General features: G+C 34.6%; 1 protein-coding gene across 1 annotated transcript; it reads right to left on the reverse strand.

Moving 5' to 3' along the window:
* Positions 1–8,312: 8,312 nt before the first annotated feature.
* LOC102616413 (conserved oligomeric Golgi complex subunit 5) lies at positions 8,313–13,567 on the reverse strand. The gene is made up of 4 exons (XM_006484833.4): positions 12,407–13,567; positions 10,704–11,177; positions 8,766–9,860; positions 8,313–8,682 (listed from the first exon to the last, which is right to left on the reverse strand). Exons 1-3 carry the CDS (start codon positions 13,520–13,522, stop codon positions 8,919–8,921), a joined length of 2,532 nt encoding a protein of 843 aa, XP_006484896.1. The 5' UTR covers positions 13,523–13,567; the 3' UTR covers positions 8,313–8,682; positions 8,766–8,918.
* Positions 13,568–14,861: the final 1,294 nt, after the last annotated feature.

The following is a 14,861-nucleotide window of genomic DNA, read 5'->3' on the forward strand; positions in this document are numbered from 1 at the left end:
CCAGTGGGGCATTGCTAATGGTGATCAATCAAATGTTCTTTATTTTTAATAACAAAATGTTAATGTGCCTTCTTTTCTATGTCCCGAATCCCCATTGGCTTATTAAAATCATTTTTTTCTCAAAAGATAGTACTGCGTTTCCCATTTGTATTTGTTATTATGTGAGACAACTAATTATGGTAAAATGATTAAAATCTTAAAGAATGAGTGGTTTGCAAGTGAATGAAATCTACAGAGACGTCGTTTCTTTGTTATGGAATTACATTTTGTTCTTGAAGTTGTTTTCATTAATCAGCATTAGCGAAGCAAAGATCTCCATAGCAAATTAGCAATTAAGAAGTTTGATTCATCAATTAATTAATTTATTAATGAGAGCGGAGCATCTTCAAACTATTACAATCATAGAGGCATGCTTCTGCTGGAAAAATGCCTTGCTGTGCTCTGGAATAGTATATCTGCATCTATGATATGAAATTTTTTATTTCTGAATACTGATCTATGATATGGAATCGATAAGGATTTGTAAGACAAATCTTCAGCTTTCTAGACAAAGAAAGTTATATTGGAACAAATGCATTCATTTGCTGTTATCTAACGTGCTTCTTTATGAACAAGAATCTGTCATCATCTATGCTTATGCACAGAAGAAGTTACTTCTGGTATTGTTATAGAAACAGAACGAAAAGTTTCATGTCAGCCCAGATAACTTGTAGTCGTATATGCTGACCTCCTGGTTCTGTCCAAAACCATTAAAGATGCTTGGACATGGCTGATCAACATCTAAGAGCCATGACTCAAGATCTTGATATGCTAACCAATCAGTTCCTAGCTGATCATTCATCGAAGATATATCAAATGTTGCATCATTGAAATACATCTGGTCATCCGCTTCTCCGAATCCTTCAGTAAATGAAACTAAATTGTGACAGAAATCAAATGAATCAACAGATGCATCAAAAGAACATGCTTCCGCACTAGCTTCTAATTTGCCTTCGTAATCATCAACAATGTGAATAACCGGAACATTATTCTCAAGTACTGCTTCTGTTCTTCTGGGAGAAGGTGGAAATGGCATTGTGCTACTACTGCTGCTTCCATTGCCTGTCAGTTCTTGAACAAGGCGCTTGAAGTTGGAGCTATCAGTGATATAAACCTTGGGACGCAACACGTTTATCAAATTGTTGAGTTGCTTCTTATTATTATTGCTCTCATGATTATTCTTCTTAGTTATCCTCAAAGGAGCCTGTAGACTCATTACTTTTTTCCCCATATAAAACTTTTACAACTTCCTTTCACTTTTTGTTGGTTGTACGATTGGAAGAGTCATGAGTTTGTGTATAAATAGAAAGCATCCAGAGACATGGATGGCACTGACCGATGTTTGTTGGAACAAAAACAAGACGGAAAGGCAAAGATGCTGAAAACGATAGGTTGCTTATGATCTACAAATTGGGTTCATAATAAGATTCCATGTCTATCATCATACATGCCCATTTTTTTCTATTTTGTAGCATGAGCGGTCAAGCAAAACAATGCTTAGATTTGTAGTAATATATCTACAAGTTTGGTCAATTGACTAAGAGTTGACAAATGGAAGTACAATAATATAAGATTGGGCACTATAACGTATTAAAGGGTATCTTGGTTTAAATCCTTCAATTGTCGCTATATTATGTAACACATGTCTATAGCTATTTAATGTAACTATCAACTTATTTAGTAATTTTAATGCAGTTGTGGCAGGCAATTTTATGGAGCTACTGTATAATAGTAATGATTTAGTGGGTGACATTACTCATTTTATGGTGAGTTAAGGTAAGCTTTTCTACTTATCGTTTTCTAATTAATCTATAATTTTTATACTATTTATAAGAGTCACATTATTATATGATGTGTCAAGATGTTTATTATATGGTAGACATTGGCATTCGTTAAATTATTTTCTTGTTGTGTGATACCTTTGATTTGATTTTCTTTTTAAATAATTTTTCTTTCATTGAAAAGTTGGTTAAACAATCAGACTTATCGCTTATTCACCGAAATTTAAGTTTCAAATTATACGATAATTAAAATAACTATTGTTGTTAGAAATTTTTTTTTAAAAAAGGAGAGAGAATAAAATGTTAGAAAAACACTCGAGAGTATACTCAAATGAAGGAATATTAATAATGCATTTGATGAAGAAAATGCAGTTGTTGTATAATAATTTAGCTTTGACTGTGATGTAACTTTTAGGTAACGTTGTATACGGCGAAGCTAATTTTGGTTCTTTGTGTATTATATCTAACTTAATTAACTTGACTATTGGGAATTGTTTATGTTCATAATATTTCTTTTTTATATTGAATAAGGAATAGATAACTTTTATGTCCATTTGTGTGACTCAATGGTGACGTGTAGCCCATATATTTACAGATAAGTTTAGCTTGTGGAATAAAGATCATATTGTAAATTTAATAGAAAATGTGACATTTAAAAGTTTCTTTTTTGGTGTGTACTTGGTATAATTTTCTTAAGATACAAAAATTAATGGGGACAAAAAATCTCAATACAGAGGCATGTAATATTTGCTATAGATTTGTTAATATATCATCGTTATCCTATTTTATATGAATTGTGTTCATTTGATTTTGTTATAATATTTTGTGAAATTTGGTTGTTAGAAATTAAATTGCATATATGTGCATGAATAATTAATTATTAAATCCATTATTGTAATGTCACACAATACACTTTAATAATAAAATTTATTAAATGCATACATCTATTTTTCATATTCATAGTTTCCTTAATTACATATATAGTTGTAGTTTATCAAATACTCTGTATTTTTTGCTCACTTTTTTTTTTTGTTTCAGCATACTAAAAACAATATTATTAATTACTTCATATTATCTCAATCTCATCTTTTTGTTTAATACCGAAATTGGGTATTGATCTGCCGAACAATGCTTAATTAGGCCTCAAACACAGTCTCTGTAAAAAAGAAGAGTTGGACTATTGGCACCCCTTCATTGATCTTTTAAAACCCTTGTGATATCATAATTACATTTAAGGACAAATATAAATAGAATTAATCCCATTTATATTTTCTTTCTCTCTTCAATTTCATTTTGCTTGCACAATATAAATTCTTGTAATCATTAAAATAATATGAATTTAAGAAGCAATCTATAATTTTTTTAATCATTAAAATAATCTAAATTTAAGAAGCAAATTTTTAAGCCAAAATAATACTCTTGTAATAAATGTAGCAACAAAATTAGGATACAAAATTGTGAGAAAATAAATTAAATAAAATTTTATCTCACTACAAATAACTTTTTAAGGATTTTCAAATTAATTGTTGCACCAAAAATTTATATGTACGATAAAATTTATAAGGTTTTTCTTACTTTTTCTTTTTTATTTTTTTTTAAAATTAAATAATAAAGAAAGTTTGAAAAGAACAATGCAATTATTAAGACTGAAAGAGTGAGAAAATTATTAGAAATTGCAAGATTTATAAATAAAAATAGTGTTTATTTAAAAATAAATACTTTTGACATTAAATGAAATATAATTGAAAAAGGAATTTCAAAAATTTTTTGGGCCTACAGCTTTACGGATTTTTACATGGGGCCCAATAAATTATGTGGCTTCTGTAGTTTCTGTTTGCCCCCATTTTGGGTCAAAATAATTTAGAGAAGTTTCATGTTGTTTGTTGGTGCCAAAGAATCTGTAAAATATTTATTGGGAAGTTTAAGTTCATTTTCCTAAAGAATAGTATTTTCGACTCACAATCAAGCTTCTTCATTTTTTGAAAAGCATTGGGTTACGTGATTAATTATCTAATTTATTTATTTATTTATTAACTATCAATCACTCATACCAACTTTAAAGAGAAACTTATATTATAAAGGAGTCCTGATTCACTGTGTAAATGTCATGCACTCATTATCATTCATTTTCCCTAAAAGAAGTGAACCGAGTTTGAGTGGTATCATGAAAAATATGACAACAAATTGTTTACTGAGAGCAATAGTAAAATAAATTATCGTCGAGCCAGCTAACTTTAGACAAAGGTTCAAATAGATATTAGAAATTTCTGTCATAGGCATTGAAATACTAAAAGTTTTGACATATGTCACTGTATAGACCCCTTATCTTACTTCTCTCACATACTTCCACTGTAAGAGAGACTTGACCAACTGTATTATTTCATCATATATAGCTAGGGTTAAACATAGAGCCTGATTAATTAAGGACTATTATTGAACAAAATAAATATTTTGTTTAGAGTTTATATAAGGTTATCAAAAGTTCCATTGAACGGTTATCATAGATATGTAAACAATCAAGAATCTCTGCAGCAATCAAGTTGCTGGACAAGAAATACTAAAACAAAGAGAAACTATTAATCCCATATATGCATGCTCACATCGATCATCGAGGGCATAACCCAATTAATTAATATTACTGGTAAAGTTTTAAAATAATTTATTCCTCATCATCGAAATTACTTTCATTTCTTAGATTTTCCATAAGAATTGAGCCGCTTAATCACATGCATGCTTCCATTTGTACCTCACTTGCCATGTATAAGGTACATTAATAATCCATTTTCTGAAAACATCATAAAAAAGATACACACACATATATCTAGAGAGAGAGAGAGAGAATATTGGATGGGAATTTAATGATGACTATATATTAATATACAAAACATTCATATAACACATGGAAAACATAATAAGAATCACAATATACAGCTCTCTCTCTCTGTATATACACACAAAACTATACATAGAAACAATTACATTCGCTGCAGCTATATACGAATTTTTGTACTCCAATACATATGAACAAGATTACTAATTATATATATATAAAAGGAGTGGGCAACCTCATCTTTTTTTATATGGATATGCTATTAAGCCCATATGGTTTCATAGTTCTATTAGATCATATTGGCTTAATAGCGTGTCCATATGATAAAGAATGGGTGCAATGGCATGAAAGAAGTATTTTGTGTACACACATATACCATGCCAGGATTTTGCTTCTTGTTTCTATATGAGCAGCCCAGACAGCTCGTAGTCATAAATACTAACCTCCTGCTGAAACTGATCATGACACGCAACAACATTACAAGATGATTTATGTGCTGGTGCGGCTCCAGGCTCCATATCTAATAGCCATGACTCCAAATCCAAATCCTGATATGCAAACAATTCTGTTTCTTGTTGATCGTGATTCATCATCAACAAATATTCAACAGATGCTGCTGCTGTCTCATCTTCAATAAACATCGGCTCATCATAAATAATACTATTACTGCACGGCTGATCAAATGATGAATCAAGGGAGTACGTGTCAGAAAACGCCTCCGTGCTATTAGTTTCAACTGGAGGTGGTGGAGATGATGATGATGGTGATGGTGATGGCGATGAGACTAGGGTGGTGCTTGTGCTTGATGATGATCCATTGCCAGTTAAATCTTGAACAAGGCTCTTGAAGCTTGAGCTGTCAGTGATGTAAACTTTGGGTTTCAAAACTTTTATCAAGCTGTTAAGTTGCTGCTTATTTTTCTTCTCATGATTAATATTATTTTTCTTAGATATTTTCAAAGCAGCAGCTGGACTTATTATTTTCTTGCCCATGATTTTTTTCTTTTTTAAATTTTCTAGGCTTCAAATTTGGAGTTTGCTTTGCTCAGCGGAGCATTCCAAGGTATTTATAATATCATCATGAATTGTGCAGAAACGTTTTAGGGTTTATTGTGTAGACAAGACAAGTCACAATTCATAAAGTAAATCAGGTGAAAATGATGTGCATATGCATGTATGCTACATTAAGATTTGTTAATACGAATCCCCACCCACCCACCAACCTATATTAATATAATATTACATGTAATTAATTAGTTATTTAGTTTGATTAACGAATTGCACTCTCTTTCTTTCTCTCTTTTTCAAGGTATAAACCATGAAGGTAAAATGCTAAGGTTTGTATTCACATACGAGATGTAGATGTTAGTCAATTCAAGAGGCTTGTTATTTCATGCTTAAAATTAGTTAACACTACTCAATAGTTAATATTGATACAATACGCCATGTGGGATAGAAGGGCATCGAAGGCACGCTGCTTACTATTGAGCCATTTGTGTTTTTGTGATTGTTGTGTTTCCAGTTGCTCCGTGTTGTGAGAGAGAGAGGGAGAGAGAGTGGGAGAGAGCTTGAAACTCTCTAATTTCTTAATTATTATATGAGGCTGAATTACATTTTTATTCCTCTTAGAATTTGTTTGTACCTTGTGAGTGTCTGATACTTTGAAATATCTCATTTCTAGTCTGTTTGGGAGTGTGGTGAGGTAGCTGGGCTTTGAAATCCCAGCTATTAAGGTGTTTGGTAACGTTTATAGTTGGACTTTGGCCGCTTAGTAAATTTTTTTTCTCAACTTTTACTCCACAGTTGTAACTTTTACTCTACAGCAGCTGCAGCTTAAAAGCTACAACACCTCACTCCCAAACACACCATTCGTCTAGATGTTAAAATAGTAATAGAAAAATTATAACACATTGCTGAGTAATAAATTCGGTATTTTCCCATATAAGTTGATGATCTAACATCTCTACAAATTAAGAGTAGTTAGTTTGTACTACTAGGAACTTGATTGAGTGATTTTCTCTTTTCAAATAGCTTTATTTGGTGTTACTTTTTCAAGACCAAGACTAAAAAGTGTCACTCTCTCTTTTAATTAATGAGTATCAAAATTATTTCTTAACATGTTTTAAGACGCACATTAATAGTCAAAAGATTTTATTACAAATTTAAATGAGAAATTATCATTCGTATATCCTAAATTTGTATTTTTATAAAAAATACTACAATACTTTAAGGGTGTATTAGTCGTCCATCCTAAATAGTCAAAAGTTATTTGCCGACTATTAAGCCGTTAGCTGCCGTTTGAAAGTTAACGAAACTGTAGCGAATTGATAATTTTACCCTTGAAAATTATCACTTGTATACCTTTAAAATATCTTATTATTACTTATATAACCTTAAATTATCACTTGTATCATATGAAAAGACCAGATTACTCCTCTGACGTTATCATATTTAAACGGCAACTAACGGTTTGGTGGAGGGCATATACATTTTGTCAACTTCGGGTGGACGACTGATATACCCTGAAAGTATTGTAGTAAATTTGATAACGGAGTAAATTAAGAGTATACAATTGATAATTTCCCAATTTAAATTTAGTGTTGGTTTGAGTTTTGCTATCTTGTACCATGTGTACATTTATATTAAGATTTAATTACATAATTATTATTTAATTACTACTAATCACAACCTCAAAAAATATCAACATATACATAAAATTGAGATCAGCACTAAATTTAAATCTCTTTATAACATATAATTAATAAACGGGAAAGAGTGCGAGCATACAGACACGCACATTTTAAAACATTTCTCAGACATTACAGGATAAGCTTGGCCAATATCTGTATCATTATTCAGTTGCAAAGGTTGATTAATTTTCATATGACCCTGAGTTCTTAAAAAAGCAATTTAATATTTGAAATTGAAGTTGACATATGATAAGGATTGGTATGAATTGACTTAATTAATGAACCATAATGTTGGTTTGTGCTTAAGCAATAGTATGAAAATACATTAGAATCGGATTACTTAATTTAGCATTATTAGGCTGAATTAGGAACCAAATTCCATTATACGAGGCAGTTTTAGTTTGGACGTCTACATCTTACAATATCACATCAAATTAAGATCTAGAGAATTTGGCGCTGGCTGTCTTCAATTTATGTACGTGAAAGCAACCCTTTTGAATTAGCTAATTATTGTTACACTCAGAAAATTATGCTGCACTTACCAATAGTGAAGTTCCATGCGTGTTAGATGAATTATATTTTATTTTAAACTCGCATTGTCTTTAAGCAACACACATTAAGGGACGTACTTTATTGGGAGCTTGGCCATTTGTTTTCGGTAATAGATTGAATGTGTAGTTTGTATAATGACTTTGTGTCAAGCGAGGCACGTAAGCCTCAAAATTACCCTTTTGATAAAATGGGCTTTTGTTCTGAAGCGCTTTCACTTTTGGTGTGCATAAATATCTAAGAAAAAGGGTTATGTCAGCACACCGAAGAGGAGACCAAATGGGCTTTAGAACTTCAGTCTCCTTTGCCCCAACAAAGGAGTGTAAGCATCTTAACACTAACAACAATTTTGGCTTGAAATTCAAATATTCCCCGTTCATGATGGTGATAAACCAGATGATAGCTGCAAAGAATAAATACCGGCTGACATTCAATTTGCTTTTCTGTATACAATTAGACTATCACTTACATACTGTTTTCACAAAGCAACATAAACGATCACTGGTAGTGTGACAAAAGTTATGGGGAACAATGTCCTACAAATACTCATTGAAACAAAATGTTTGTTAAAGAATGAAACTCTAAACATTATCATAAAAAATCTAATCCGTATAAACAATGTAGACATTATCACTATAGTTGAAAGACTAGCAAGCATTTGAAACAATGGGCTGAAAAAAAAAATTGCAGTAAGTAGTTTTGAGCAGATACAAGAAAACCTTGGTGCCGCGGGTCTGTTCGGTAAGAGACTCCATCACTTTCATGCCCTGAAGAATGAGAAGGAATCCAGAGAACTTGACAAAAGGAAGAAAATGTTAGGCTAACCTTCAATGGAAAAACAATGAAATGATACGGTAAATAAAAATCCAATGTGTACCTCAGCGATTGCAGTATAAGCAACACAACTCTTTATGAAGTTTCATCACCGTCCCATATATTACCACATTCTTCCTAAAAGCAAAAAATCGGCAATTTGGCAAAAGGCTATTCATTCTCGGAAATCAATAGTTTACAGGATCTAAGCCAGTATTCAAGACTTTCGAGATCCAGGAGCCTTTACACTCAAAGCTGATCCCAGTTGGAGCATGAGAGGATATACAGGGCTGAACTCTTTGTCTCCTCTTGCCCTAACTTTTGCAGCATAATCATCCAGAGTAGCTTTAATACCTTTCCATATCTGATCCTCCCCTTGAGAATCCAGCCATAACGAATACTGCAGAGGTGTCAGCTTATTCCTCTGCAATGGTGACTGCAATTCATCAGGACCCCGAGAGTAAAGATGGTGAAGTATAACACTTGGTGGGAGATCTTGAAGAAGAGGAGATGCTCCCAACTGAGGTGTTTCCAAGAAAATAAGAGGCCGGAATGCTCGAAGGGCTCGATAGGGAGCGCCAAGCTGTTCAACCGGGAACAAGTTCTGGCCCACAGCTAACTCTAGCTCAGCCATGTCTCTGGCCATCCTCAATTTCCCTGATTCTGACAACGGTCTTACAAAAGAAGCATGCCTGATGAAAAATATCAGGACCCGGGAAGCCATGCTCCGAACTAGCCTAGTGCATATAGTTTCTGTCCCTGCAGTGGTAGTATTTGCTGAAGAAGGCAACAGCCTAGATAGAAACTCACTACGGAAGTGAAGAATACACTTCTGCAGCTCCTCCATGTATGGCGAAGCATTATTATCCATGGTAGCATCCATCCCAAGCACACTGAAGTTCTGGTCATGAATTTGCAAGATGCAAGACTCAAGACGGTCAATCATTGCTTGGAACAAGGATGTAACTGAGTCACATGCAACTCCGTATATTGTCCCAAGAGAGGGAGACAACACTTCTGCCGCAATTGGAGGCAGTCCTGTTATCATCGATGACATGCGTGTATAAATTTCCTGCAGATGCTGACACAGTGCAAAGTTCTTGATTTGAGCTGAAGTTGCAGGGCCAGTTATTTGGCGTGCTTCAGGACCAGTAGATATCTGCCATTGACTGTAGTTCTTTAGTTTCAAATAAATTAATTGTCAACAAATATAAGAAGTCATGCTCAAAGAAGATAATAGCATCCTAGAAATAATTAAATCATATTTGCTTGTCAGAATGTAATTCTTAGAATGAGTTTCTCTAATTCTACTAATTTTGCTAACCTAATATATATATGTGCTATTGTCAATATTTTGATCAAACAATTTTCTGTACAATTTAGCTCATCTTGGTTCATGGAAAAAATATTCATGGACCTTTCTAGTTTCTAAACTTGATCCTTAACTACAATATTTACACAATTAAATGAGTAGTTAAATATTAACCACAAAATAAATCATATAAAAGATGTAACATGCCCTTAAGGCATACAAATCTGGATTATTGTGCCTCAATATGCCATCAAGGGCTGAAAAGTTCAAATAAATATGATTGATTTGTGCATAATAACTACGTCTTATTCGAGATGTTAATATCCAATTCATCCTTTAGAACCACATCACATCCTGGATCTAATGAAACGTGATGAATTAGATTCCCTTAGTACAATGAATGTAGAGTTTGGATAATCTAATTAGAAATATTAGAATGCAGATATGTACAAAATAGTACGCCACATGGTTAATTCATCATGCAAAACAAATAATATCAGAAAGGTAGCAGCACACTGCCCATATCAGTTTTATAACACTAGCACAATGCATTCCATCACCATGATTAAAAGTTAAAATTAAAAAAAAAAAAGGGAAAGCAGTGTTGTAGTTGCCAGATGTATTATAATAGCTTATCCTTCTCTGTTTACAAACATGGTAATATCTTTTACTAGGTTTTCAAATGCATACCTGATATTCAGCTCGTTCTGCTACCAGGATCAAAACCTTGCCAATTTCCCGCAATACAAGAAGTGTCAAACGCCCATCCATATGAACAGCTTCAATCTCTTCCTGAATGCGTGATAAAATTCTCGAGATTTGTTCTTTGGAAGGAACACTTCCACGGCTAGACATTGGGAATACAGAATTCACAAGATCGGACAGGCGAGTTAAGCAGAGAGTCAAGAAAGCTGTCTGGAAAATTTCAATTGCTGCAATCATCTGACCTTTTCCTTCCGGACTAATAGCTGGTAAAACCCCTTTGACGTCTGTCTCACGAGAAATCCTTTCAAGAAGGTTCTCTATCATGGACAAGAGTTTTGGATACCCACTAGTAAATATCTCTTTGACAAAACTTGATGCAGTAAAAGCAGATTTCATTTGATTTGCAAATGCCTTCACAAGGCCCTCCCAAACTCTATCTGTTAACATGGGATCGCCCTCCTGTTTCCAGGAGTATATAATGTAAGCATTTAAAAGGAGAGGTAATAAGTTGCTGGACCAATAATGTAAGCAAGTGTTTCTACTCAAACGGGTTAATGCTTATCAAATCAATGAAAAACAGGAAAAATTAAATGAATCAATACTCAACTAAATTGTCCAGATGTTACAAGATTTACATTCCATGTATTGTAGTATAAAGCATTGTCGATTCAGATAGTCAAATACAGAACTGGAAATACTGGATCAAAAGGATGGAGGGATTTAATATGTATGCGTGCACAATTTAATAGTAAAGTACTTAAACTTTAAAATGTAACAAGGAAAACCTTATCAGCTTTAAGACATAACAGTTCAGCGTGCTTTCTCTCTATGGTCAAATACCGCACAGCGGTAATATGAATGTTCTAATTCATAAGGAAAAACCTATCAGTATAACTTCCACAAAGCTACGGAATCAAAGTACAAAAACAAATCCCCTTGCCTATGAAGCTGCAACTATGCCTAAATATTTGATGCCACATCAATGTCCTGCCTCCTAAATAAACACTCTCTTTGGATGATAAGTCATGGAGTCATTGTCGGCACAATGAAGAAAACAGAGTGTCCATAGTATTTATTCTAGTCAAGGATAACGAATTACTACTTCTCAGTTCTCACAAAATGAAAAAAACTAGTTGCCTTTCTTCACCTTTTGCTGCTCCAGGTATATCTTCTTTTTACAACATTCACTTCTCCATACCTGATTGCTTCTTCTATTTGAAACCTTGAACTACACCCCCCATTAATCAATCACAGAGCCTAATTCCCCCTATGACTCTTAACCTTCCTATTCCAAGTTACCAATTACAAGCTTCTTTTTACAACTATTCACTTCTCCATACTTGATTGCTTCTTCTATTTGAAGCCTTGAACTACACCCCCCATTAATCAATCACAAAGCCTAATTCCCCCTATGACTCTTAACCTTCCTATTCCAAGTTACCAATTACAATCAGCCATAAACACCTCTGCACGTTTCTTTCTTCTGCCTGGCATAAAATATCAACCACTAACATCACATTTTAACTTTATTCACATTTAACCAAATTCTCACCTCCGATAATCATAATAGGCTAGAAATTAGTTTCAACTATCATTCCTATTCTATACCTCAACACTAAATAGTTTCATACTCATTCCATACTGAAACTAAGAAACCAATCATAAATGAAATTAAGTGCAAAATTCACCTGAATAACTTCATCAAGAAGTAATACATGAGTAAATGGGTCTCTCTTCTTCGATAAAACCCTCTGCAAGTGCCAAACCGCAACAACAGCAGAATGCAACTGATCCATGCAAGTTCCCATTCTCTGCCACAACCCTTCTCTTGCCTTAACACCACCTCCAATCTGCGGCGTCCCACTCCCTCTTATCCCTCCCGGTCCAAACCCCGCTCCTCCCCCCGAAATCGCCTTCATATCCAGTGCCACATTCACGCTCTTTACCCCCATGTTCTTATACTTGTTGACCAAATGCTCTACCGTCACCTTCAACTCTCCCAGATTATAAAACACTTGCAATCCAGTCCCCACTTGCGCCTGATTCAAGCCTTCCATTCCTCCTTCTAGAACCTTCATCGCTTCGTTTCTCAATTTCTCTCCTACTTCCTTGACCCAGAGGAGCTCCTCGTTAATGACGTCGATGCCACTAAGGTCGTACTCTTTGCACATTGTGACAATCTCGCAGTGAAGCTGCGCGGCTTTCGTTAGATCTAGCTTCTCCGGTTCCGCCTCAGCCGGGGCGATCAAATCGCGGAGCTTTTTGGACAGCCTGAGGGCGCGGATAGTGTGCTGGAGGAGTTCGGTGGTGCGGTGGAGATTCGACAGCTGGATTGTTTTGGATTTGATTGATTTGTAAGGATCGGAGAGCTCGGATCGGACGCGTCGGACTGAGGATTGGAGCGACGAGACGGCGGATCGGACGGTGGAGAGGGCGTGTTCGGCGTGGTTCAAGGAAGAGAGCTGGTTGAGGAGGTCGGTGTGGCGGGAGAGCACTTCGGAGCGGAGCTGGTTCTCTAAGAGGCGGATGGCATGGTGGAGGCGCTCGGCGGTGGAGGCGGGGGAGCCGGAGGAGAGTGCGGCGGAGGAGAAGGAGGTCGAGGAGAATGACGGGGAGAGAAAGGCGGAGAGGATTGGATCGTTGGCGAATACGTCTAACGGGGAAGATGAGCTTGCCGTCGTCGCTGTCGCTGTTGCTGTTACCGTCGATGTTGCTGATGTGGCGTTTACAGGTGATGAAATTGTGGGGTTTTTTAAGCTGGCCAGACGGTGGAAAGGCGAAGAGACTGCCGCTGGCGAAGCCATTTTTTTGTTGTTTTTTGGCTTCTACTGTTGCGTTTTGGGCGAGTGTCAGTTAAGTTGGTTTTCTATTTATGTGTGGCGAGTTTCACTGTTCTTTTCGGCCTGTGGGCAGTGGGCTCATGGGCAATAGTCGGTTCGGTTTGATTCACGTCCCGAACCAAATCGAAACCGATCGGTTCTTAAGAGTATGAACCGAATTTAAGAATCGAATCATAAACACGTAATATTAATGACACTATATAGTATGAACCGAACTCGAATCGAATTTAAGAATCGAAACGAACCGAACTGAACCGAATCATAAACACTTAACACGTAATATTAAGTAAAATTTAAGAATCGGTTCAGTTCGGCTCGGTTCGGTTCATATTTTTTATTTTTTTGATTTTACAACTTTACCCTAATATTATCAGATTTTATACTTTCCACCTAATTTTACTTAATTTTACAGTTTACACTTCCATTAACTACCAATCAAGTATCAAACTACACTCTACACACATAATATTAATGACACTATATATGAATAAACAAGTATTAAATGAAAAGCAAAATAATAAAAGTCCCAATACAAAATAGTCGCAATTCGCTTAAATTTAAAAGTCTACTACAAATTATAACAAGTTCATAGTAGTGCATCAATATTTAATAAAACTCCACCATAACACAAGCCATAGCTACATTCACCATAACACACAAGCAACAACTATATCCACCGTAACAAACAAGCCACAACTACATCCATCATCCATATCACCTAAATCAAAATTCAAAGTGAAAAATTAAACTAACTAAAATGAAGTGATATTTAATAACAAATAAATACATATCAATTTTATTACCTAAAAATTATTTATGTTGAACTGCAGTTTTCATGTTGATCTACGAAGTTGGTTGGCCGTTGTTGATTTATAAGGTTCTACATTAAAAAAAAAATAACAAATTAAATAAGGTTCATATTACTTAAAAAATAAATTAAAATTAAACAAATTATATAAGGTCATAATTTTTTAAGAGTAAATTGAAATTAAAATCAAACAAAATATACCTTATGCAAGCTGATCCATAAATTCGTTGTCTTTAACTAACTTATTTAAGTCCGCTGTTGGATCCACAAAAGGAAAAGACCGCAACCAATTCTGTAATAATACTAGTGCCTCAACCATGTCCGGAGTCGAAGAACTTCTATATTGATCTAAAATACGATCTCCAGTACTAAAGGTGGACTCGGAGGCAACATTAGACATCGGAATAGCAATAACATCCGTTGTTATACTTGACAAAATAGGATAATTGGCACTATGCACCCTCCACCTAACAAAATATCAAATTTAGTGCTCAA

Source organism: Citrus sinensis, chromosome 4 (genome assembly GCF_022201045.2).
Source record: "Citrus sinensis cultivar Valencia sweet orange chromosome 4, DVS_A1.0, whole genome shotgun sequence".
Lineage (NCBI taxonomy): Eukaryota > Viridiplantae > Streptophyta > Magnoliopsida > Sapindales > Rutaceae > Citrus > Citrus sinensis.